This window comes from Alosa pseudoharengus, unplaced genomic scaffold (assembly GCF_046254945.1).
Source record: "Alosa pseudoharengus isolate Yale_2024_CS ecotype anadromous, Long Island Sound unplaced genomic scaffold, YU_APseudo_1.1 YU_APseudo_1.1_scf_18, whole genome shotgun sequence".
Lineage (NCBI taxonomy): Eukaryota > Metazoa > Chordata > Actinopteri > Clupeiformes > Clupeidae > Alosa > Alosa pseudoharengus.
The window spans coordinates 26,928,532-26,951,344 of record NW_027468650.1 but is presented as its reverse complement, the minus strand read 5'-3'; the positions used below and the strand labels follow the sequence as shown (position 1 = coordinate 26,951,344).

The following is a 22,813-nucleotide window of genomic DNA, read 5'->3' as shown; positions in this document are numbered from 1 at the left end:
TGTGTTGTTTCCTGTGTCTTGTTCCAGCTCTCTCCCCTCTGCCTACAGCAGTTCAATTCAAATCTGATTCAAATAAGGTTTACTGACAGAGAGAGAGAGACCATTTGAATCTCTGAAGCGTTTGTAGAAAGTATACACATACACACGCCCTCTCTCTCTCTCTCTCTCTCTCTCTGCTCAGATGTGGCAGACCTCAGGTCAGTGCAGTCGGGCTCGTCCTGCTCCAGTGACGGACTTAGCGGCTGATCCAGGGACTACGTGGACAGGTGGCCAGGATAGAAAGTGCCGGCTAAGCTCCACGTGGGTGCCAACGCAGCCAGAGAGTCAGATGCTCCTTTTCCAGGGACGTCAGGATGGTCAAGTCGACATCACCAAACACTCCCATCCGCCCAGTCAAGATCAAGTGCAAGTTGCCTTGTCGCTCTCCAAGCCACCTTAGCACAACTCCAACCCTCACCGCTCAGATTCAGAGGCAGCCCATATGTTGTCCTTAGACCACACTGTCAGGTTCAGCTGTGTGTGCATGTGTGTGTGAGCGCATGGTTGTGTGTGTGTGGGCAAAGTATGTGTGTGTGTGGGGAGGGGGGTGTTGGTGGGTGTTGCTGGTGTGTGCATGTGTGAGGAAGTGTGGTGTCTCTTTAAAATAGCCTGCGTTGCTGAGAGACTGTAAAAGGAAACCAACCCCTGTGCGATGGGACTCTGGCTGTGATTGGCTGCATGAGTCCCCCCTGCTCCCTCCCTCTACACTACACTACTCTACTCTCTCACACTCCACTTGTGGACCAGCCACTCAAATTGCTTGTGTGTGTGTGTGTGTGTGTGTGCATGTGCACAAATGAGTGTGTGTGTGTGTGTGTGTGTGTGTGTGTGTGTGTGTGTGTGTGTGTGTGTGTGTGTGTGCATGTGTCCATGTTTTGTGTGAATGTCACATGGGCGGTAAATGTTAATCACAAGCATAGTCGGGCAGTTTAACGACAGAGAGGCTTATTGAAAGAGGTGACAAAAGGTTTACTTGACTATTCCTATAATGTATAAAATGCACACACACACACACACACACACACAAACACACAAACACACACACACCACTTGCAGTAACATAGTAACACCCCATAGGATACGCACACTTCCTTTAACACCCATCACACCCACACTACATGCACTACTTCTTTACTGCCCCCCCCCGTCCCGTCCCATATCTACTTTCTTCTCCCCTCCCCACACTCTCCAGCCCCCATTGGCCAGGAGTCAGTGACAGTGAGTCTGGGTGGTCCCCATCCACACACACAATACAAGGGTCCTCATCCTCGGTAGCCAGACAGACAACAGACTGACAAAACAATCATATAATTACAGTGAGAAACTGTTAATACTCTTAATTACGTTATACTCGCCCTACTTTCCCCACTGCTCCATTTACCCACAACACTTGACTTATTGAGCGAGTCCTTAGTTGTTCTTGTCCCTCGAGCCCCTGCCACCCCCCAACCCCCCCCATTCTCTGGCTATGAGTGGCTTTCTCAGGTCGTTTGTGCCAGGGGGGAGAGGTTTGGAGGGGGAGAGAGAGAGAGAGAGAGAGAGAGAGAGAGAGAGAGAGAGAGAGAGAGAGAGAGAGAGAGTCAGTAGTCAGCTGTGCCCAGGGTCCAGGGCTCAAATCTCAGATCTGATCTTAGATATATTAATGGAAAATCTCTTTGCTTCTTGGAAAATGTCTGCATGGCTGAGCTTTGGCAACGGCGTGCGTATTGTAGGGGGGTCGGTGGGGGGTCAGAGAAAGAGAGAGAAAGCGAGAGAGAGAGAGAGAGCAGGAGGAGAGGCAAGAGAGGGATAGAAAGGGAGAAAGGGGCATATTTGTTCCGGAAAGCTCCACAGGCGCACTGAGACCACACAGAGCAAGAGGCTTTGTTTGGTGCCTCTGACGCTAATGATCTCTCTCTCTCTCTCCCTCTCTCTCTGTATTTCTCTCTCTCTCCCTGTCTCTCTCTCTCTCCACTCCATTCCAGTTGCGACGCACTCAGACAAGCGGCGCTACGGCAAGCCTGTAATTCCACAAAGCACCAGCTTCTCTCCTTCTTCAGCCCCTTTTAGGAGTATGTGATGCTTGTTTGATTGCGGTGCAGGGGGGAGAATAGGAATCAGAAACAATAACACAGGATTTCGACGGCCTTAATTACCCGCTGGCATCCTGGAGCGCCGGCCCCACACAAGCAGAGCAAAATAGCAAAATCTGATCGCCGCTATTTGGAAACAGGCCGCTCTCACATTTCATAACAATGCCACAGTGTTCTGTATGGAGGAAACATTAAACATGAAGTCTGCACAAGGTGTTTATAACAGGGTGAGCCAAAAATGTACCACACAGAAACCCAGAGATATGCTCTGCAGGTAACTGAGCTGCAGACAAGATACATATTTTCTCAGAAGGAAACTCCATGCAATATGGAATGAAATACTGATAATTGTTTACAACTTTTAAATATGTTGCGGGTTAAGTTAATGGTGTCTTTTTCGGTCTGTGGTTTGTGAGTTTATGTCTGATTGCATGTTGGGGATGGGGCTGAGTGTGTTGAGTGTTCTGGTGTGTGTTTGGTCCATATGGTCATTAACTTTTCAGGGCGGCTGCATTATTCATCTGCGGTTTGCTGGCAACTTCCCTTACCTGTCTGTCCAGGTGAGAACGTGAGCCAGGTGACCTTTATTTAAAACCGCCACTGGACACAATAATGTGCCGCCCTGGGCAGATCCGTAACAGACCCACTGTGTTCCTGTCCCGTCACTTACAGGGGGTGTCACAAGACCGACCATTGACCCACATTCGCACAGTGATCCACAGTGTGTTTCTGCCTCTGCTGCGCTACAGGGCAAGCTCAAGAAAGAAAAAACAGCAGGTCTGTCTCCCTGTGCCCTGAAAGTGCTTTGCTCTCTGCCTCCAAGTTATGGGTCTTGTGATGCAGTTACTGTGGAGTCACACTCATGATCCACTTAGAGATGAGATTTAGGGGTAAAATGGAAGCACTGACAGCAAAACAAGCCAAAGGAGCACTCCACTCTCTCCTGAAGCATCTTAGCTACATGGAAATAACTATTTAACTATTTCATAGTTCATACAATAGCATCTAAGATGGATGCCATTGTAGGGACTAACAGTCTTTCTCATAAGTGGAGTAGAGTGCAGCCTGCATATCGATGGCTAAGTAAAGGGAGTGTTTCCAGTCAGCACACTCAAATTGAATGAGAGTGGGCCAGCGCCGGCAAATGGCCCGGGCATCTTGTCTCGTCTCGGCGGGCATCTCACGTATGTGGGAATTAAAGTGCCTTTGATTCAATTACTTCCCCTCGGCCACACACACACACACACACATACACACACACACACACACACACAATGCTCGCTCGGGCCCTGAAATGATTTTTAGAAAGCCTACACTGGTGTGGCAGGGGTCGAACTAATCCGCCAAAATCTTGACCGGCTCCCCGACTCTCTCAAACCCCCAGACTCGACATGACGGAGCGAACAAAGACAGATGCTGCTGGAACCGAAACACAATTGGAGGCTCCATCAACACTTAATAGGGAGAAGGCAAGGGACAGAGGGACAGATGTACTAATGCTTTTGCACCCACTTCAGGCGTATTTGTTTCGCAACGTGCGTGTAAAATCATTACGAGGTATGTACAAACAGGCCACAATGATGTAAGAGCGCAAACTGCCTGTCGCGGGAGCTGAAAATGGCTTATTGCGTTTTTCGTGTCATGTATATGCATTCATGGGAGGATCCAGGGGAAAGTGGGAGTTTAGCGTAAAAAGATCTATGTTCTATGCGTCAATAAGAGAACCAAACAGACAACAGAATCACTATTTAGAGCACCAGTTTTGTAAGTATTTGTACTATAAAAAGCAACCTTAACTTTCATTGGCCTTTCGAATGTCTTACTTTCACTTTCACGTTATTCACTTAAACTTTCCTACTTGCTAGATTTGAACAATTTTCCATAGCCTATATGCACAAGTAGTTTGAGTAGAACTACTGATCTTCATTATCTCCCTGCTTGTTGACATCTTATCATGTATGGTATTATTTCATGATCGCTAAACGTTTGATTCTTTTTAATGTTGTCATCAGTTAACTTCATTCAACTGGGCTTGAATAGGCTCTGCCGTTCAGTTGTGGACATTAGTAAATTGCGTTTATTGGCGGAGAAAGGCAGAGAAAGGCGCAGTTTACACTATGGATTGACAGTTTGATAAATAGTCTACGACGGAAATGAATGAATGAATGAAAGAGGCTTAGAAAGACTGAGAAGAGACTGACGAGAAGTGAGTAGGTTGATATGTGTACTAGGATATTGAAAAGAGAGTGAATTTGAGCCTCAAAGACCAATCTGACGTCCATGAAAGACATTGCTCTGTTCTTCACAGATACTGTATGGCTGTTAACCAATTATACATTCACCAGATGGTAAAGCCAGTGCAGTAAAATAACAAAACAAAAATGATGCTATTGGCCAGGTGACTGTAGCACTATAAAAGAGAGCTAGCTTGGTATGTATAGTATAAGTATATATACTCTTTTGATCCCGTGAGGGAAATTTGGTCTCTGCATTTATCCCAAACACACTAATCCCGGTGCAGTGAGCTGCCTGCAACAACAGTGGCGCTCGGGGAGCAGTCAGGGGTTAGGTGCCTTGCTCAAGGGCACTTCAGGGGTGCCTACTGGTCAGAGTTCGAACCGGCAACCCTCCAGTTACAAGTCTGAAGCGCTAACCAGGCCACGGCTGCCTCGGTAGTTCACTTTGCCGCTAAGCTCAGAGTTTTTTTTCCTACTTCAGGGTCACCTTCAGACTGTCACTTCTCTTTCTCGAGCTATGATCCTGTCGGCATAATTACAGTTCAATCATTTGAAACATGCAAAATATCACCCACATGAAGAAGGCTGAGATAAAGAGAACGAGGGAGATAGAGAGAGACAGAGCTGGAGGGGAGGATGGGAGGATGAATGAGAAAAGAGAGAGAAAGATGAGCCTTGGTATCCTTCATGTCTGGCCACGTTTTTCGCTTGCGATAAGGCCACAACAAAATGCCAAGTCAACAATTATTGTCATTAATTGCAAAGGTCGCACAATAACAAGACTGCCCTACTTTACACAGGCGGGATGACGACACCTCACTCCCTTACCTAGCTTTAAAAAAAAAAAATACCTTTAAGTTCTAGCCCGTTTGGTTAATGTCACACACAATACAGCTCAGATGGTACATAAAAACAGCCGGTTGAGGAGACACAGAAGGCGTCACCACAGCAACAGCGGCGAGCATTTCAGCGGAGAGCTGCGACGCAGGATGGAGACGGCAGGTGGTGGTGGACACCTGTACCGTCTCATCGATGGCTCATCTGTCGGGAAGGCTTAGCTGAGATGAGGTGTGATGTTTCTGACACCATCACAGCAAGGCAGAGAATGAGACAGCGAGGAGAGAGAGATAGAGAGATAGAACAGAGAGGACAGAGAGAAAGACAGATACAGGGTAATGGGGTGTGTGCGCAAGCAGAGACATGTGATCATTTCCCTATGAGTGTGTGTGGGCAAATTCGTGTCCTTGCATGTGTCCCAAACCTCCGGAAGAAGTATTTGAGAGTCCTCTCTGATGGCATGTCCTTTCATTTTTAATCCAGCGGAAAAGACAAGGTCAACTCCTGTGGGATTGTGGGATTTGGCCGAAGAGCCTGAGGACTGATGTGATGCATGCATGCAGGAATAGACCACATCAGTGTAGTGACCCAAAACTCAGGCCACTAAAGGACAGTGTCGTTTGAATGTGTCATCATTCGAAAGCGTCATTGTGACTCTTGCTGCCTCTCTCTTGCTCTCCTCTCTCTGATTCTCTTACGCATTAGACACCAGGTTGAAGATAACTACACCTCCCCACCACCACCACCACCACCATCACCACAACCAACACCACCTTCCCAAAATGAGGACCTAACACATGCTAAAGCCTTCACCCCAGCACCCTCTGCTTGCACTGTCCTAATAAGGAAGAATACTACAATACTGCATTGGCTGTGAGATGCTTATGTTTGACTGTAGACGTTGTGCCAGTGTAAATACTGTATCAAGGTCCATAGACAAGGTGTCTTTACGTGTAACACAGGCCTCCACAGAAAAGGAAGAATTATGTGGGAACCTCGGTCTGGGAAGATATTGTGAAGACTGGTTTCTAATTATTATTATGACTTTAATTATTAAAACACATATTGTTATCTACCACAACCGGAAGGACACAACAAGAAAGAAGTACTAGCTGACATCAGACAGGTTTAATTCAGGTGTGGGACAGAGAGGAGAGCCTGGAACCTTTCATTTATTACATAATTGATAATAATGACAGGGGACGGATCTAATCTATTGAGCCGTTAATTGCACAAACATAGTGGAGATGTGTTTAGGCCTGGTGGTCATATTCATAGTTTGCATGGCTGGGCTGAGCCCGTTGTGCTGAGCCCGCTCTTACACACACACACACACACACACACACACACACACACACATATATATACACGCTCTCATACACAGACACATATACTCTACTCCTCTCACTCTTTCACTCTCTCTCTCTCTCTCTCTGGGGGGTCTGACCTACGTGCCGCTTGGCAGTAGAGGTCCATAATCACTCAATGCCATCCAGATCCTCAGCTAAGAAAACAAACAAGCACGTCCTGAGGGACCAGACTGTCTGTGTGTGTGTGTGTGCGTGTGTGTGTGTGCATGTGTGTGTGTGTGTGCGTGCGTGTGAGTGTGGGGGTTTATGGGGACACACACTCATCTCCATTCTTGTACCCCAGCATCCCTGGGGTCTCATCTATCCGCATGTCTGTTGGTACCACAGGAGGGAAAGTAGCAAGCGACTGTGCAAGAGTGCATCGGAACCGGGTCAGAGGTGAACTGGATCTGGGCTCATTCTCTCTGGAGTAACAAACACCACTCCTATAATTAACTACGCTGTCTGACTGCTGGCGACATGGATGAGCTGGCCTCTGTTGCATAAGTCCCACTCACGGGAGTAAACACACACACACACACACACTCTCTCTCTCTCTCTCTCTCTCTCTCTCACCCACACACACACACACACGCACACACACACAAAATTTCACACCACTTAAGACCAGTTGTAGACAGAGCAAAAGCTTTGCCCATGTTTCTTAAGCATATTGTGTAGACATACAGTATTAGACACACGAATACTCTCTCTAACACAGAGTGTTCATATCATTCTCATGTAGCCTACATGCAGGTTATAGAACAAGGTGCTCCCCACAGGGATACTACATGTACATACATTTCTTCTGGTATTAGGACAAATCTGCCGGTTTTTTTAAGTGAGTCCCCTGGATATTGAAAATATCATCCGTGATGGTCCCACTGTATACTGACATGCCTTGTGTGATGACTAAGTTTTCGCAGTGTCCATTTCAAATGCAGGTAATGGAACTTATGTTTATTTACGTAAGAACCTGAGTGGATGGTAAAATGAGGATGGTAAAATGAGCAGGTTGTCAAATGGACAGATTTCTGAGATAGAATAAGAGAATAAGAGAAAGAAGCAGAGTACAATGAGAGAGAAAGGCAGAAGGACTCACAATGACCCTATCAGAGGACAGCTGTGCACACATATGCACACGTATGGACATACTCAAAGTACGTCACCTAAGAATTAACAAGGCTCTGGAAAAAAGAGAGAGCGTAGTAAAAAGAAGAGAAGGAGACAACTCTCCTTCCTCCACACTCGCATCCATCCGACACCAAAGATGGAGCTAACGATGGTGGCAGCACCCCCTTTTTAGGAGGGGGTCGTGGGACGGTCAGGCCGCTCCGATAAGGGCTAGCAGGGCACATGATGTCACCACGTCACACACACACACACACACACACACACACACACATGCACGCGTATGGGCGGGCGGCGTCGGCCAGTCAGCTGCCTGCGGCCAGCTCACTCAGAGGGGCCACACGCCACACTGTTTATTTAGCCGCAGCCTGGCAACGGCAGCCACCGGGGAGCGGAGAGGGAGGAGATGCACCCGCACGGAAAGAGTGAGAGAGAGAGAGAGAGACAGAGAGAGAAAGAGGAGAAGAGTATACTGTATGTGTCTGTGTGTATGAGTGCGTGTGTATATGTATATGTGTGTGTGTGTGTGTGTGTGTGTGTGTGTGTGAGAGAGAGAGAGAGAGAGAGAGGGAGAGAGAAAGACAGAGAAAGAGAGAGGAGAAGAGTATACTGTATGTGTCTGTGTGTATGAGTGCGTGTGTATATGTATATGTGTGTGTGTGTGTGTGTGTGTGTGTGTGTGAGAGAGAGAGAGGGAGAGAGAAAGACAGAGAAAGAGAGAGAGAAGAGTATACTGTATGTGTCTGTGTGTATGAGTGCGTGTGTATATGTGTGTGTGTGTGTGTGTGTGTGAGAGAGAAAGAGAGGGAGAGAGAAAGAAAGGAAAAGAAAGGAAAATATAGAAAGAGGGACAGATTCAGATAGAGAGTGTGTGTTTATGCATGTGCATGTGTGTGTGTGTGTCTGTGTGAAAGAGAGTGAGAGAGAGAGAGAGAGAGAGAAAGAGAGATAGAAAGAGAGAGAGAGTTTGTGTGTGTGATGATCAGATAGAGAGGGTCCGGGCACAGCTGGAGGGGGTAAGTAGGACCAGGCTGCCAAGTGCGGCCAGAGGGTAAAGGAGCCAGTGTGTCCCGTGACAGAGGTGACATCACACACACACACACACACACACACACACTAACTTACATAAACACACAGTAGGAGTGGCAAGACGAATTAGGCCATTCTGCTCATACTGTGTACAGGGTGCACCCATACAGGGTCATTGTGGCTGCAGCCAAGCAAAAATAAGATAGATGAGGCCTATTGCTGCTTCACTCTAAAGACAGTGAATATTAGTGCTCTGGGTGACAGATTCTGATTGGCAGTGGAGATTCCAGTATCCAGGTGATGACTAGGCCAGCAGCCAGTGATCCTGCATATTGTAATCAAGTATTACTGCAAAGTGGGTCCAGGATATCACAAATGATTGGTCTTTGGCTCACACATACATCAATCTCACACACACACACACACACACACACAAAGCGTAGAGATCAGCAGAAGACAGAGGGCAGGTGTTCTGTCTGTCCCACATCAGTAGAGCAGACACCCACCTGTCAGTCTGACGGTCATCCGCTTACCTGAGGACAGAACAGCCCACACACAGCAGACCCGAGCTCCCATCAGAACTAGGATGGGCTTTTAAATGAAATGCCACTAATCGAATTGTCTCCACACCTGGCTGTCATCCAAATGGTGATGGTGATAAATGCTAACTGAATTGTACTGTCACTTACCATCAGGGAGACAGGGGATTTCTATCTACAATTCATATAGCAAAATAAAATATCTGTCTGTTATTGCAGACTACACAGTCTACTCGAACTACTACCTGTGCTGTTGTAGGCCAAAGACCTCAACTGTGCTCCCATTTTCAACTAACGCATGCTAAGCTACGTCCACAGCTAATTTTTTTGGGCAAAGCCCATCGTGGCTCATCACAAGTGAGCGTAAACAGATTGTTGACAACATTGTAGTTTATATGCAATAGGCTAGAACACAAGACTCAATCCCTGACTCTGAGACAAATGACTGAACCTCACTGTGAACACTGTGGCTCTGTTGTGGTGTTGCACAGCTTTGCTTACCGCTTACCGGCTTCTGGCCAATATGTAGACATGTAGGCATGTCCCCTGGATACTGGAGGAGAGGTTTCTGTTTCACTTGAGGCGTCTCACTAACAACCCCACCAGGCCTCTGAGGTCTGAGAGAAGGCCATCTAGGGCTTACACTCCCAGCTCACCCCTGCAAGGAATTCAATCATGATTTTACAGCCATGTATTATGTATTACATCCAGGGTGCTTTCCAGAGGAATTCGAAAGCAAATTGAACTTACATAATTGTTAAAATAATCCTAGTTGTTATTTTAATAAGGATTACAGCAAACTGGTAATGAGTCTAGTAAATAGAAACATGTCCTGTGTTTCCATCTAGTGGTGAAAAGCATTAACCATTAAAGGGGGAGAATGGGAAGCTCCTATACCACAGACAGGTTCAGTTTATGAGATTATTATCAAGTCCTGTTGACAAGTTCCGATGACAGTTATGATCATAGAAAGCCTGGCTGAACCCAGACAAACCTGTTAGCAAATTTCTGTCGTCTGGAAAGGAGCCCTGTAGCGAAGGCAGAGAGCAGTGAGCCCATCCGGTCTTGAACCCGGGTCTCCGGGGCACTAATCCTGCAGCTTGACCGCAACACCAAAGAGCCAGGCCTGTTGGTATGGCAGTCAGAGCGCATACTCAACTGTAGTGACGGTACTCCATCACACTGCCCTCCCCTTCGGGAAGCTTTCCCATGCACATCACGCACACTGTCCCTCGTGCAACCACCAGCCGTACTTCTCCCATCCCAGGGTGCCCCACACACATGCTTCACCCATCACACATACACTGTAAAAAAAAGTGTGTATTGTTTGGTCCTTGGTTAAAATATAATGTTATGTTTTTTGCACAAAAGTGTCTGTGTTAATGTTTATGTTTACATTTATTAGCAAACACAACTTCCTGCAAAATCCCTGACTGCACTGTTAAACTTGAATGTGTTTATCAAAGTCTAATCGAATCATTTCAGACGTGCAGCAAATATATTTTTCTTGTAAACAAAGGTTTAAATGCAGTTGTTTACTCAGAAAATACACATTCCGGGGTTTTTGGTGATTCAGAAACGGATGCCAAAGGGCTCCTTTCCAGAACAACCTGCAGAGTAAACTCAAATCTGCTAACTGTCTCGTCTGGGTTCACCCAGGCTAGATCATAGATCAAAGATAAATAGGAATAAGGAGTAGGAAAATACATGAAAAAAGATTCATCATTATTAAAAAGGAAGAATCAGAATGATTGTTTCATTTACTAATGTATTTGATCCTGATGAACTTATGAATCTCAACATGCAACATGGCAAGATGTCCTTCACATTTAACTGTGTGAGATGGCCTTTACCTTGAACTGTGCTGGTACAACCCCATTGTTCCTATTTGCCTAAAAGGAACATCATTTGGCAGGTCAAACTTAATCATTTCACTTCAATACCTTGTTGTTAACTAGCCAATGTCTTTGTCTCACTGTCTGTCAGGATCATTACCTACACATCTGACAGATTGTCACACATGAAGAATATTTTGCATGCACTAGAAAACCAAAACGGGAGACAAATGCATCCTTGTGGCGATTTCCAAATACAGTACATGTAGTGCACAACAAACCACTAGATGGGGCTGTTGCTGCACACAAATGCACTTTTTCTCTAGACCATCACTGCCTGGTACAGTACAGGGTGGAGGGGGCTGCTCATTCATCTCTTTCTGTGATAACCCCGGCCAGTTAGTCTGTGAGGCTGAGTGCCTGGTTTCACATCACAGTTAGCACCAATAAGGGCACAGAAAAGCTGGACCCCAACAAGATAGGGCCTATCTTGGCGATCAGAGACAGATGGTCAGAGGCACACAGTTTATAGACACTAAAAGCGTGGACAGTCCATATTCACTCATTTAATGCCGTGATTTTGTGATCAGGCACTGGGCACCAGGTGCAAAAGGATTGTTCTTATGTTTCTTAATCAGTCAGGGGTGTTTTGGGGTGTAACATCCTTTAAACCAATGAGAATGACATTTGTCATTCCCTTTAACAGCAAGCAGCGCAACTTCAAACAGCACATCGGAATTTTGATAGTCAGGGGTGCATTTGAAGGAATCTGCTTGCACTGCTTGCACGCAAGATTCCACTAAACCCTGCTTTACTAAAACCTGTTTCTGAGTATAGCCTACATGCATCTGCTCTCGCCTATTGTTTGAATTCATAGGCAAAGTGAAACTAACTTCACAGTGGTCTCATCTGGGGGGAGCCGTGGTTAGGGCTTTGGGCTTGTAACCGAAGGGTTGCCGGTTTGATCCCCGACCAGTAGGAAAAATGTAGGCGGGGGAAGTGGTTGAGCACTGCTCTCCCATGCCCACATACATGGCTAAAGTGCCCTTGAGCAAGGCACCTAACCCCTCACTGCTCCCCGAGTGCCGCTGTAGCAGGCAGCTCACTGCTCCGGGTTAGTGTGTGCTACACCTCACCTTTGGGGCAGCCGTGGCCTATGGTTAGCACTTCGGACCTGTAACCGGAGGGTTGCCGGTTCGAACCCCGACCAGTAGGCATGGCTGAAGTGCCCTTGAGCAAGGCCCCTAACCCCTCACTGCTCCCCGAGCACCGCTGTTGATGCAGGTAGCTCACTGCGCCGGGATTAGTGTGTGCTTCACCTCACTGTGTGAAAACTGTGTGCTGTGTGTGTTTCACTAATTCACGGATTGGGATAAATGCAGAGACCAAATTTCCCTCACGGGATCAAAAGAGTATATATACTTATACTTATACTTATACCTCACTGTGTGTTGTGTGTGTGTTTCAGTAATTCACGGATTGGGATAAATGCAGAGACCAAATTTCCCTCACGGGATCAAAATAGTATAATTATACTTACTTATACATAGACAAAACAGTTCTTATGAAAAGGCTAAGTTAAGATAATATCTTAGTAAAGTTATCTGCGGAGAGGAGAAAAATATGGAGGAATATTAGTGAAAGCCGTGGTTTAACACTAGTCTTTCGTGCTGTTCTTTATGATGATCATTAGCGGGTTGAAAACACTTTGACATTCTCACTAAAACACTTTAAATTCTCACCAAAGTCACCACTTGGTCATTTTCAACACTTAGCTGTAGAATGCAGCTTAGTCAGCCAGTGAGAGCATCCGCATCATCTCCTTCAGTGACCCGTACAAGCCACAGCTCCCATCGGAGCGTGTTAAACTGAGTGTCAAGCTACAGTAGCCACAAAACTGACCTACAGAGATATTTGTTTAAGTCATCAGTCATGGAACTGGGACTAGTTGTGCTTCCCATTTATGACCATTGACATACTTTAACAGACAACAACAAACGGCTGACAAATGAACAAACTAAATACCTACACACAATTGACTAAAATACCATGCAGTTGTGACAAAAAGACAACTAAGCTATTCATGAGAGGTAGTGAATGGCCAGTGAACAGGACAGGTGGTGTTGACAGGGAGGCAGGGGGTAGGGGCAGTGACGAGGGGAGGAGGCTTTGGTTCTGTTTGGGGAGAGGCTGGACGTTAACTCTGCTGCAGCGAATCCATCAAAACAAAATTCCAGCCGATCCAAGCGACTTATCGAACTTCCAGGGTAGCATAGAGCTATAGTCTACGCTCTCGACAGTATACACATTGCTCAAAGGATGTGGTGTTTTTCCACGTGTTTGTCTGTGTAACAGACAGCTTGTGAGTCGGTGTGTTTTTAATGACCAGACATTAAACACCTTCCAAACAACACAGGCATGCACTCTTATAAACAAAATTAAGTATGGGTAGCATTGTCCAGTAGTCTGGTCAGGAGATTTAGTCCAGATCTAGTTCATCAGGTGAGAAGGCTACTACAGTCCATAGATGGCAAACAGCCTCTGACTGCTGGTAAACAAGCAGAGTGAGTCACTGTCTGTTCAATATATGCAGAGCAAACCCATTGCTGTGGTCCTTGACAGTAAATCACTAGCAATTTCTGCAATGGAGTCAACACTGATATACTCACAGATGTGTTAGAGTGTAGTTACATAAGTGTGTGTGTGTGTGTGTCTGTGTGTACTAAGGTCTGTGTTTCTTCTCTGTGTTAGGGGAGCTATTAGCCCACACATCCTCCCACACAGTTTGCAACAAACCAGGCTGGGAAAACTCGCCATTTTCCTGCAATTGATATTCTGCTATATTGCATTTGCTGCAATTTAAACTACCTACCCAGCGACCATTACAGACAACATTGATCACAGACTCCTGTTTGATATGATGGATTCTACTGTAATTAGAAGCAGAGAAGGGTGTTTTATGCCTTTCAGGCAACAGAGTGATTGATTTATGAAATAAAGACATTTAATAGGCTTAGAGTACAAACACCCGAGCAAGAGTCCACGTCTTAATTTCACATCAGCGGAGCCCAATTACTCAGCGGAATCTAGACTACTGCAGTCGACTCGCACAGCGCCCAGCTGAGGCTGAGCTTATTACCACATTCCGTTTAATTGCATGTCTCCTCTAGTAAAATAACTATCTTGCCTTTCACTACCGACAGTCTCTAATCAGCCCATTATGGCCTTCCCTGCTGTAGGTGTGCCTCCTAGACAAAACACAGACAGTTGGAGGAGCACCAACAGTTTGTTTACAGCGTTTCCATGGTGAAGGACAAGGCTACTGCTGAGAGGCCAAGGCCCACTGTTGCCTGTTTGTTTGTTATTGCGTGTGTGTGTGTGTTTGTTTGTGTGTTTGTTTCTTTGTTTGTGTTTCAAAGAGGTAGCCTCCCACAGCTACACTTAATTCCATCTCTGGCCCACAGCTAGAATAAAAGTTTTTTCCCTCTTTGGAGTCACAAGGAAGTTATAAGCTGCCACATAATATTGGGGTCATGACTCTGGTTCAGTGAATGAGAATTAAGCTGCCAGCGTTGCGCAACAACACAAAAGACACATGCAACAAGCAAAAGAGTCCATGACATGTGGGCTTTCTGAAGATGCAAAAGGAGAGACAGAGAAAAAGTGAGAGAGAGAGAGAGAGACAGCGAGAGAGAGAGAGAGATTCAGCCAGCATATGTCATTTTTTTAATCTCTCATCCTTTTAAAAATCCATCTACCTTTGCCTCCATGTCTCCCATAATTGTGATGGCCTTGCATATTAGGTCAGCTATCTGCCTGCACTGAATGTGCAGTCAGAGTCTGTTAGCGAGGACGCTAACGCCTACACAACCTCTTAGCTCACAGCCAACAACACTATCAGCTGCGTCACCAAGTCCACCAGTACAATATGCTAATACAACCTCAACTGCAGACTGACTCTTGCTCAGCAGTGCTGTTATTTAGAAATAACAGACCTTCAAGCACCTCTATTGGCCAATCAGAACAGAGTATTCCAAAGAGAAGTGTAATAATGCACAGTAGTTTTGATAGTCAGGGAGTTCAGTATAGAATTGGGATAGTTTATCAAGCATCTTGACTCCAATAGCTGATAATTAACTGTTGAACTATTAGAAGTTTATATGAGCATTGACCCCACAGAAGGACTACAGGGATAACAAAAACAGGGGCTTTCGAAATAAATTCATGGAACTAAGAATATCTGATTTAATGTGTGTGTGTTTGTTTGGTGGCTCTGTGCTTTTAAAATAACTGACATTTTCCAACTACAAATCAATTAAAATCCCAGGATGTTTTCATAAAAGAAAAAAATGCCCTCTAGATTTTATTTAATCGCGTCCAAAAAACATAGTAAAACATGCTTATTCCTATACCTAATTAGTATAGACTTCTCTTTCTTCTCCAGTGAAGATGACTGATGCAAGTCAATACAAAAAGACATGAGCCAGGACCACTCTTGGCCACCATACTTTAATCCAAAAGAATCAATTATCTCCTCATCAGCTGCCTCCTGCTCCACAGCAGACAGGCTATTTTACTTGAGATTCACCTACGTCTTCAGCCTTGAGGCATCATGGAATGAACTACAAACTGGAACAGAAATAGTCAAACTGGAACAGAAACAAGCACACTACAAACTGGAATAGAAACATAGACAGTGAAACTGAGGCAGAAATCTACCTACTACTACTACTACTACTACTACTACTACTACTACTACTACTACTACTACTACTACTACTACTATACTACTACTACTACTACTACATTGGCTAGAGGTGGTTAAGTATGGAGTGGGTTGCCCAAATTAAGCAATAGTCATTTTAATGGAGGATAATTCGGCCTCATTTGATCATTGTAGAGTCATCATGACTAATGACCATCAGAGGCACTGTAGTCAGACCTCAGTCATTAGCACCACTCAGCCATGGAGCCATTAGAGGCTCTACACAATTACAGCCTAACCCTGGCATAGTAATGACATCAAATATCACAACAACAATAACAATACATTAACGCTCAAAACCACTGGAGGTCCAGATGATGGTAGGTCTACTGCATCGCAGCTTACCAGATCATAATGGCTCCACAGTGTCTGAAGTAAACAAACATCATCGTCTTCAAACCATGTTGTATACATTAGCAGGTAAGTTAACAGGTACAGCCCATGTGGATGGCAGAATAGCTGGCCAGACAATGGGATGGACTGGACAGGGATGTCTATGCCTGGTCTCCTGACAGTTGCCCCTGATAGAGCAGTACGAAGAAAGATATCCTCTTTCAGCATTGATGTCCCCCTGACAGCAATCAGAGCTGAGGGAATAACCTGACCTGACATAATCTAACAACAAAAGTGAGATCTGATCACTAGTTCTAGAGAAGAGCTTCTTGAGAGTGCTCCTGATTCCTACCTGTTGGTGCTCTAGAGAAGAGCTTGATATCCGGTACAGCATGTAACGTTGAGCTGAGAATGCTCTTGCTTCAAACTTTTCCATGCTCTAGAGCAGTGGTTCTTAAACCTTTTGTCTGGCGACCCCCCAAAAAACATGGGCCAAGACTCGCTACCTCTTTCCAACTGGCAAAAACAAGTTGCACTTTGGAAAATGTTGCGATATGGGCATCGGTGGCAGAGGCAGAAAATGGCTTCTCTCATATTTAGGCTGTCAACACCAAAGGCATTAATGCATGGCAGCCTTTCACAATCTGATTTATTATTTTCCAATGTATGACTAGCGCTTCTGTGACAAAAGAAGGCTGCATAGTGCTCTGTCAAAGAGCAGCCACTTTCAGAGGAACATTATTGAAACTGTGAATTGTAAGCCTACATCTAGGACTACTGAATATGCCAAATGCAAATCATTTCGCAACATCTCCCATATTTTTGCCAACCCCAGTTTAAGAACCACTGAGCTACAGCATGTAAGATAGAGTTGATAACGCTATGCTCTAGCCTGTTAAGGAGTACGGTCACAAATATGTGATTAGAATGTTCGCAATCCGAGGTCTGTAATATGAGAGATTTTCCCCATAGACAGTATAAAGAACACTGAAACTATAGATTGTTTGCGTAAAATTCTAGAAGGAACCAGGAAAATAATTCACTCATCAACAGGCTAGAGAAGATCCTGTTTTCAGATGCAGCATGTAACATTGAGTTTTCAGCATGTAAGATAGGGTTGAGAACGCTCCTGGCTCCTACCTTTCCGTGCTCTAGAGAAGAGCTTGATGCTGACGGGGGAGGTGGAGCTGGAGTCCCTGGATGAGGTGCGGAAGATGCCCGTGAAGCTGAGGCGGTGTGGGGACTTGGGTGGGGAGTCCTGGTGCGCAGGGTAGGGGAAGATGGTTTTTGGGGAGCCTGGGCTGTTGCGGGAGCTGTTCCTCACCGGGGCCGACAGAGGGCTGGAGGGCCGGCTAAAGGGGCTCCGTGCGAAGAAGCCTCTGGTGGGGCTCGCCGACTGGCAACCTGCCTCCCCCTGTCAAAGACACACGCAGACACACACACACACACATACACAAACAAACACATGCATGCAATCACACACCACATGCATGCATTTACAGATGCATGTATGCACGCACGCACGCGCGCACACACACACACACACACACCAATTAGAATTTTCCAACACTGAAACAAAGCAACCTCAGCACATGGGCATGACACAAGAGAACATTTCTTAATCAAGCCCAGTTACCAGATCAAAGACTCTAGATCAGGGGTGGGCAAACTGCGGCCCGGCCCGCCAAGCACTTTCATCCGGCCCGCCGAGCATTTAATTTGGTTATCAGGCTGCTCGCTATTTTTTTCCTGCGATAGAGACGACGTGTTTAGCTTTACTGCAAACTGCTTTTCACTCTCCTTAGAAAAAGTTTAATGTCAATGCCAAAACATCATGTTAAATCATACCTGTCAACACTCCCGTTTTTCCCGGGTTTCTCCCGTATTTCAAGGTCATCTCCCAGCACCCTTTGCATGGCCATCAAACTTCATTTTAAAATCATTGATCCATTCAGGTTGCCAGATTGTGTATGAAATACACCCCACACATACACGATCAATTAGTTTCAATTTCAAACATTTTGTCATAGGCTGGCATAACCTGGCAACCCAAAACCCAAATAAGGAAGCGGGTGCCGACAGCGCAGCCTGAGTCTCATCGTAAGCAAGCGGGCTAGTTGAATGGCCTACTCCAGAACTAGCTGTTGTGAAATTGTTGGGAATTTAATTGATTTAACACATCACATAAACTATTATTGAGTGTTGTTGATACACTGAACTTGTGCCCTCGGAACCAAATCTGACAGCAAGCAGCTTTGGAGTTTTGGAAGTAGGTTGCAGGCAGGCAGCTGGTGGATACATAACTGGCATGCATGCGTACATGTAAGGTAGGCTAATGGTAAGGTAAAAGCAACGACCGAAATGCAGTGTTGAAATGTATGAAACGTATTAAATATGCAAACACAGATCCGGTATAAACACTGACACCCCCCCCCCCTCCCGAAAAAAAATCTCCCGTTTTTGGAAAGCTAAATGTTGACAGGTATGTGTTAAATAGGCCTAGAGAGGATAGGCCTACTCTTAGGGCCTGTCCACACGGAGACGCTTTTTAGGTTAAACGCAGAGGTTTTGCTTCGTCTTGGCCGAGCGTCCAAACGAATCCTGTAAACGCACTGACCGAAAAGTGTCATTCATTTATTTTACATGTCTTACAACATATACATGCATTCACAGTCGAGTGAAATCAGATATAAGCATACAAAGACGCTTAGAACTCACGTTAAGCCGATGGTAGCACACTGAATGCGAATGCACGATTTGATGCAGGCAAAAGTATTGACTGTTACTAACGAAGGTTTTATAGCAATATTATAAATGTGGCGACAGAATAGCCTAGAACTTGGGTAAGCCTTGCGTTTAGTAGCCTAATTGCGGTGATAGCCAAAACTAATGTGAATCACGGGCCATACTACAACCAAAGAAATTAAAGGTGATTAGTAGGCCTACCTGCGTTAGCCAAATAAAGGACGGGACTGCACCCTTCACAAACCGTAAAATAAAGTTTATTAGTTTTACAGTTGACTACAGTTGACAGTTCACCATCAGTCCCACAAACAATTCTGGTTTCCTTGCACTAGCCATTTCGTCGTAGCCTATTCTGTCTGTTTTTAAAGCGCAAGTTTTGCAAGTTTTGGTCAATTTCTGTAAAGAAACAGTGCCACCTATAGGCCTGGGGTATGAAGTGTCGTGTTGAGATGGATCCGATTGGACGCAAATATTCTTGATACGGTTCCAGGGAAGACGGAGGAAAAAAAGATCGGTTTGGTACGTGTGGAATAGGCCTTACCAAACCGATCTTTTTTTCCTCTGTCTTCCCTGGAACCGTATCAAGAACAAAAAGGCAGAATAGGCTACGACGAAATGGCTAGTGCAAGGAAACAGAGAATGTCTAATAAGGGCTCCGTAGACGGGCTCTGAAGGAAACCAGAATTGTTTGTGTGGACTGATGGTGAACTGTCAACTGTAGTCAACTGTAAAACTAATAAACTTTATTTTACGGTTTGTGAAGGGTGCAGTCCCGTCCTTTATTTGGCTAACGCAGGTAGGCCAATCACCTTTACTTTCTTTGGTTGTAGGATAGTCTGTGATTCACATTAGTTTTGGCTATCACCGCAATTAGGCTAGCTGCTACTAAACAAGGCTTACCCAAGTTCTAGGCTATTCTGTCGCCACATTTATAATATTGCTATAAAACCTTCGTTAGTAACAGTCAATACTTTTGCCTGCATCAAATCGTGCATTCGCATTCAGTGTGCTACCATCGGCTTAACGTGAGTTCTAAGCGTCTTTGTAAGCTTATATCTGATTTCACTCGACTGTGAATGCATTGTAAGACATGTAAAATAAATGAATGACACTGGCACTACGCACAAATTAATGTAGCCTAAACTTACACCGCACTTTCCTAATAACTAAAGTTCTCTCGCGTCACTGACAGTAGCTAGAATGCATAAAAAAACACCGGGAAAAACAGTGTTCAGTCCACCAAGTCATAAGCTATCGGCGCTGCGCAGCACCAGTTGTGATATTTATCTTACAGAGTGTAATCGTAGGTAATGTCATGTATGAAAACTAGTATTGTTAGGCAATACTATAAGTGCAAGTCCAGGGCAGCTGAGGTGTGGCGATGACATCATCGATACGCAAGCAGGATGTGCGGTTTCGCTGTCTAAACGAATTCAAACGGGCTACGGTTTCAGATTTCTCCACTCTGGGACCAGGTTTCAGAAAAGTGCGGTTTCGGGCAGTGCGTTTACAGGATTCGTTTGGACGCTCGGCCAAGACGAAGCAAAACCTCTGCGTTTAACCTAAAAAGAGTCTCCGTGTGGACAGGCCCTTAGTTATGTCCTTTGCAGCAGATCTAACATGAACGTTATGGGAAGGCATCTGCAGTCATAAGAGGGAGAGAGAGAGCGGCAGGTTCCAGCTGGCTTGTCATTGTTGATAATAATTATTGATATCTCCTTCTTATAAGAAACTTTTAAAAGGAAATCATGAAGGAAACAGTAGTTCCCACTACTGACCATTTAAAAACTGTGAGAGGGCACAGGTAGGCTACAGCACTAGCCATAGCGGAGCAGGCAGAAGATCATTGAGAAATGAGAAATAAACGTGATTTAAAGCGACTATCTTAAAGCGACAGTGCACAATTTATACATTTGTTAAACACCATCAAATTAGCAGTATTTTTGTAAGCAATTAATATTTTAAAACAAATACTTGTCATAAATTATAGGCTATTAAAAAAAAAAAAAATTATGTGTGTGTCGTGTGTGTGTGGGGGGGGGGGTGTTGTTGTGCAGCCCGCCGGCCGATTTTCGAGTTTGCCCACCCCTGCTCTAGATCCAGGGTCTGACCCCCACTGAACCCCACAGAGAGAGACAGCATCACTCCCCACTCTTAACAGCACAACTTCATCTGCATACACTTTGACATTACACAACAGCCTCCCACAAAACACATTCCCTCTCCACATGACCTTCACTCACAAACTTACCAACTAGTTGATTTTCATCTCCTTCACTGGTGCAGCTATTAATGAAGTCTTAATGAAATGTTTTGCAAGTGAAAGCGCTACTGTTCCGAGTTCATTATAAGTTATAATGGGAATATTATCTGACACCTGCTATTATTATGGCTGCTAGTGAGGCAGATTAGAGTCCAGCCAACGTGTTGCACGGCAGCCAGAACAAACATGTCTGGACCATCGGACCTGAGCGGTGGTTGGACAAGGCCGGCCAAAGTTTAACATCTTCTCCGCGACCTGGGAGGAATTTGGCTCTGTGTAAACAGCCCGAGCAGGACGGGTGCGGAGTGTTTGCACAACCAAAGCCGGCCACCAATCGGCCCGGTTTGTATTGACCAAAGCCGGGGGAGGCGGTCAGTGGGTCATAAACACAAGCTCCTGGCCTGCCGAAAACATTCTGCTGTCCGCCCTCAAACACACATGCACACAAACACACGCACGCACACACGCACGCACGCACGCACGCACGCACGCACACACTGTGGCAGGAGGGAGGGAGAGAGAGGCCAAATAAATATTAAGGGTAGACTGTATGCAAATAGCGTCTACTGCTGCAGTCTACTGATATGAATGCACAGCAGAGACACAGCTGCAGGAAACGATCTGCTCTGATCTGAGCCCGTGGCAGCCTGTCCTCACATGAACGTGATCTCGCTCGGTTCAAAAGTATGCAAAGTCGCCATCAGGAAATGTTTTCATGCACTACCTCAGGAGAGAGCCTTGTGTGGACTTGCATAACAGTGGGAGTGAGCCGTCTTAATCTTTGGCATTGGCAAAGATGTCAGGTAGTTGCATGAGCTGTGTGGGTTTTGTTGGTTTGTGATTTTCAGGGTGGGGTTTTGGTGTTGATGTTTACCTACGTGCTGCTTTTGTTTGGGCGTAGTGGGTGGAAAAGCCTGGCCCCATACCTCTGGATGTGTGCATGCGGGACATGCTGACATGCTGTGTTTAAACAACATTGTTTTCTTGTTTTGCCTCAACGCCAGATTTGAAGCTGTTTCCATGGAGAAAGTTGAAACACACTAATAATGTCAGGTGCACCCTGTCTATCAGTATACACTAACAATCTCTCTCTCTCTCCCTCTCTGTCTCTCTTTCTATCTGCCTCTCTCTGTTGTTTACAGAAAAAAACACTCACTCCACTTGCTCACAGAACCAACACACACACACACACACACACACACACACACAAAAACAACATCTGAGGGACCACAGGCAAACATACACACAGGCACACCACCCAGATGAAGAAATTCACATTACGCAAACACACACACACACACACACACTCTCACACACACACAGGCACACCACCCAGATGAAGAAATTCACATTACGCAAACACACAGATACACATACACACACACAGGATTTGTTTACAGGATGGAAAACCTCACAGTCCTGGCACCTCTACATATTTTTTACAAATATATATCTTTGTAAACACATCTTTGGAGATTAAGAGAGCGTTTACTTCTAAGACAGGAAACAAAGACAAATACCATCCACACATTCCCCTTCTCTGCGAGCTATCGGCCAATTTATCTGGCTATTTACGACCTTGACTTCCAGTCCCTGTGACGATGACTGATCGCCGGCCCTGTACTTTTTAACTCGGCTC

At 45.4% G+C, this 22,813-nt stretch overlaps 1 protein-coding gene across 5 annotated transcripts in view; it reads right to left on the bottom strand.

Moving 5' to 3' along the window:
* The window catches only part of prkag2a (protein kinase, AMP-activated, gamma 2 non-catalytic subunit a), a 74,080-nt gene that overhangs the window by 39,630 nt on the left and 11,637 nt on the right, over nt 1-22,813 (bottom strand). For 4 of the 5 annotated variants that reach the window (XR_012988080.1, XM_076290791.1, XM_076290792.1 and 1 more), the window contains exon 3: nt 17,307-17,580. Coding sequence is in view for 3 of the 5 variants with exons in the window: in XM_076290791.1 (XP_076146906.1) it covers nt 17,307-17,580 (274 nt within the window). In the remaining 2 variants the exon portion in view is untranslated. Of the gene's footprint in view, nt 625-17,306; nt 17,581-22,813 lie in introns of those variants that run through there. The other variant, XM_076290794.1, reaches the window with a different exon arrangement.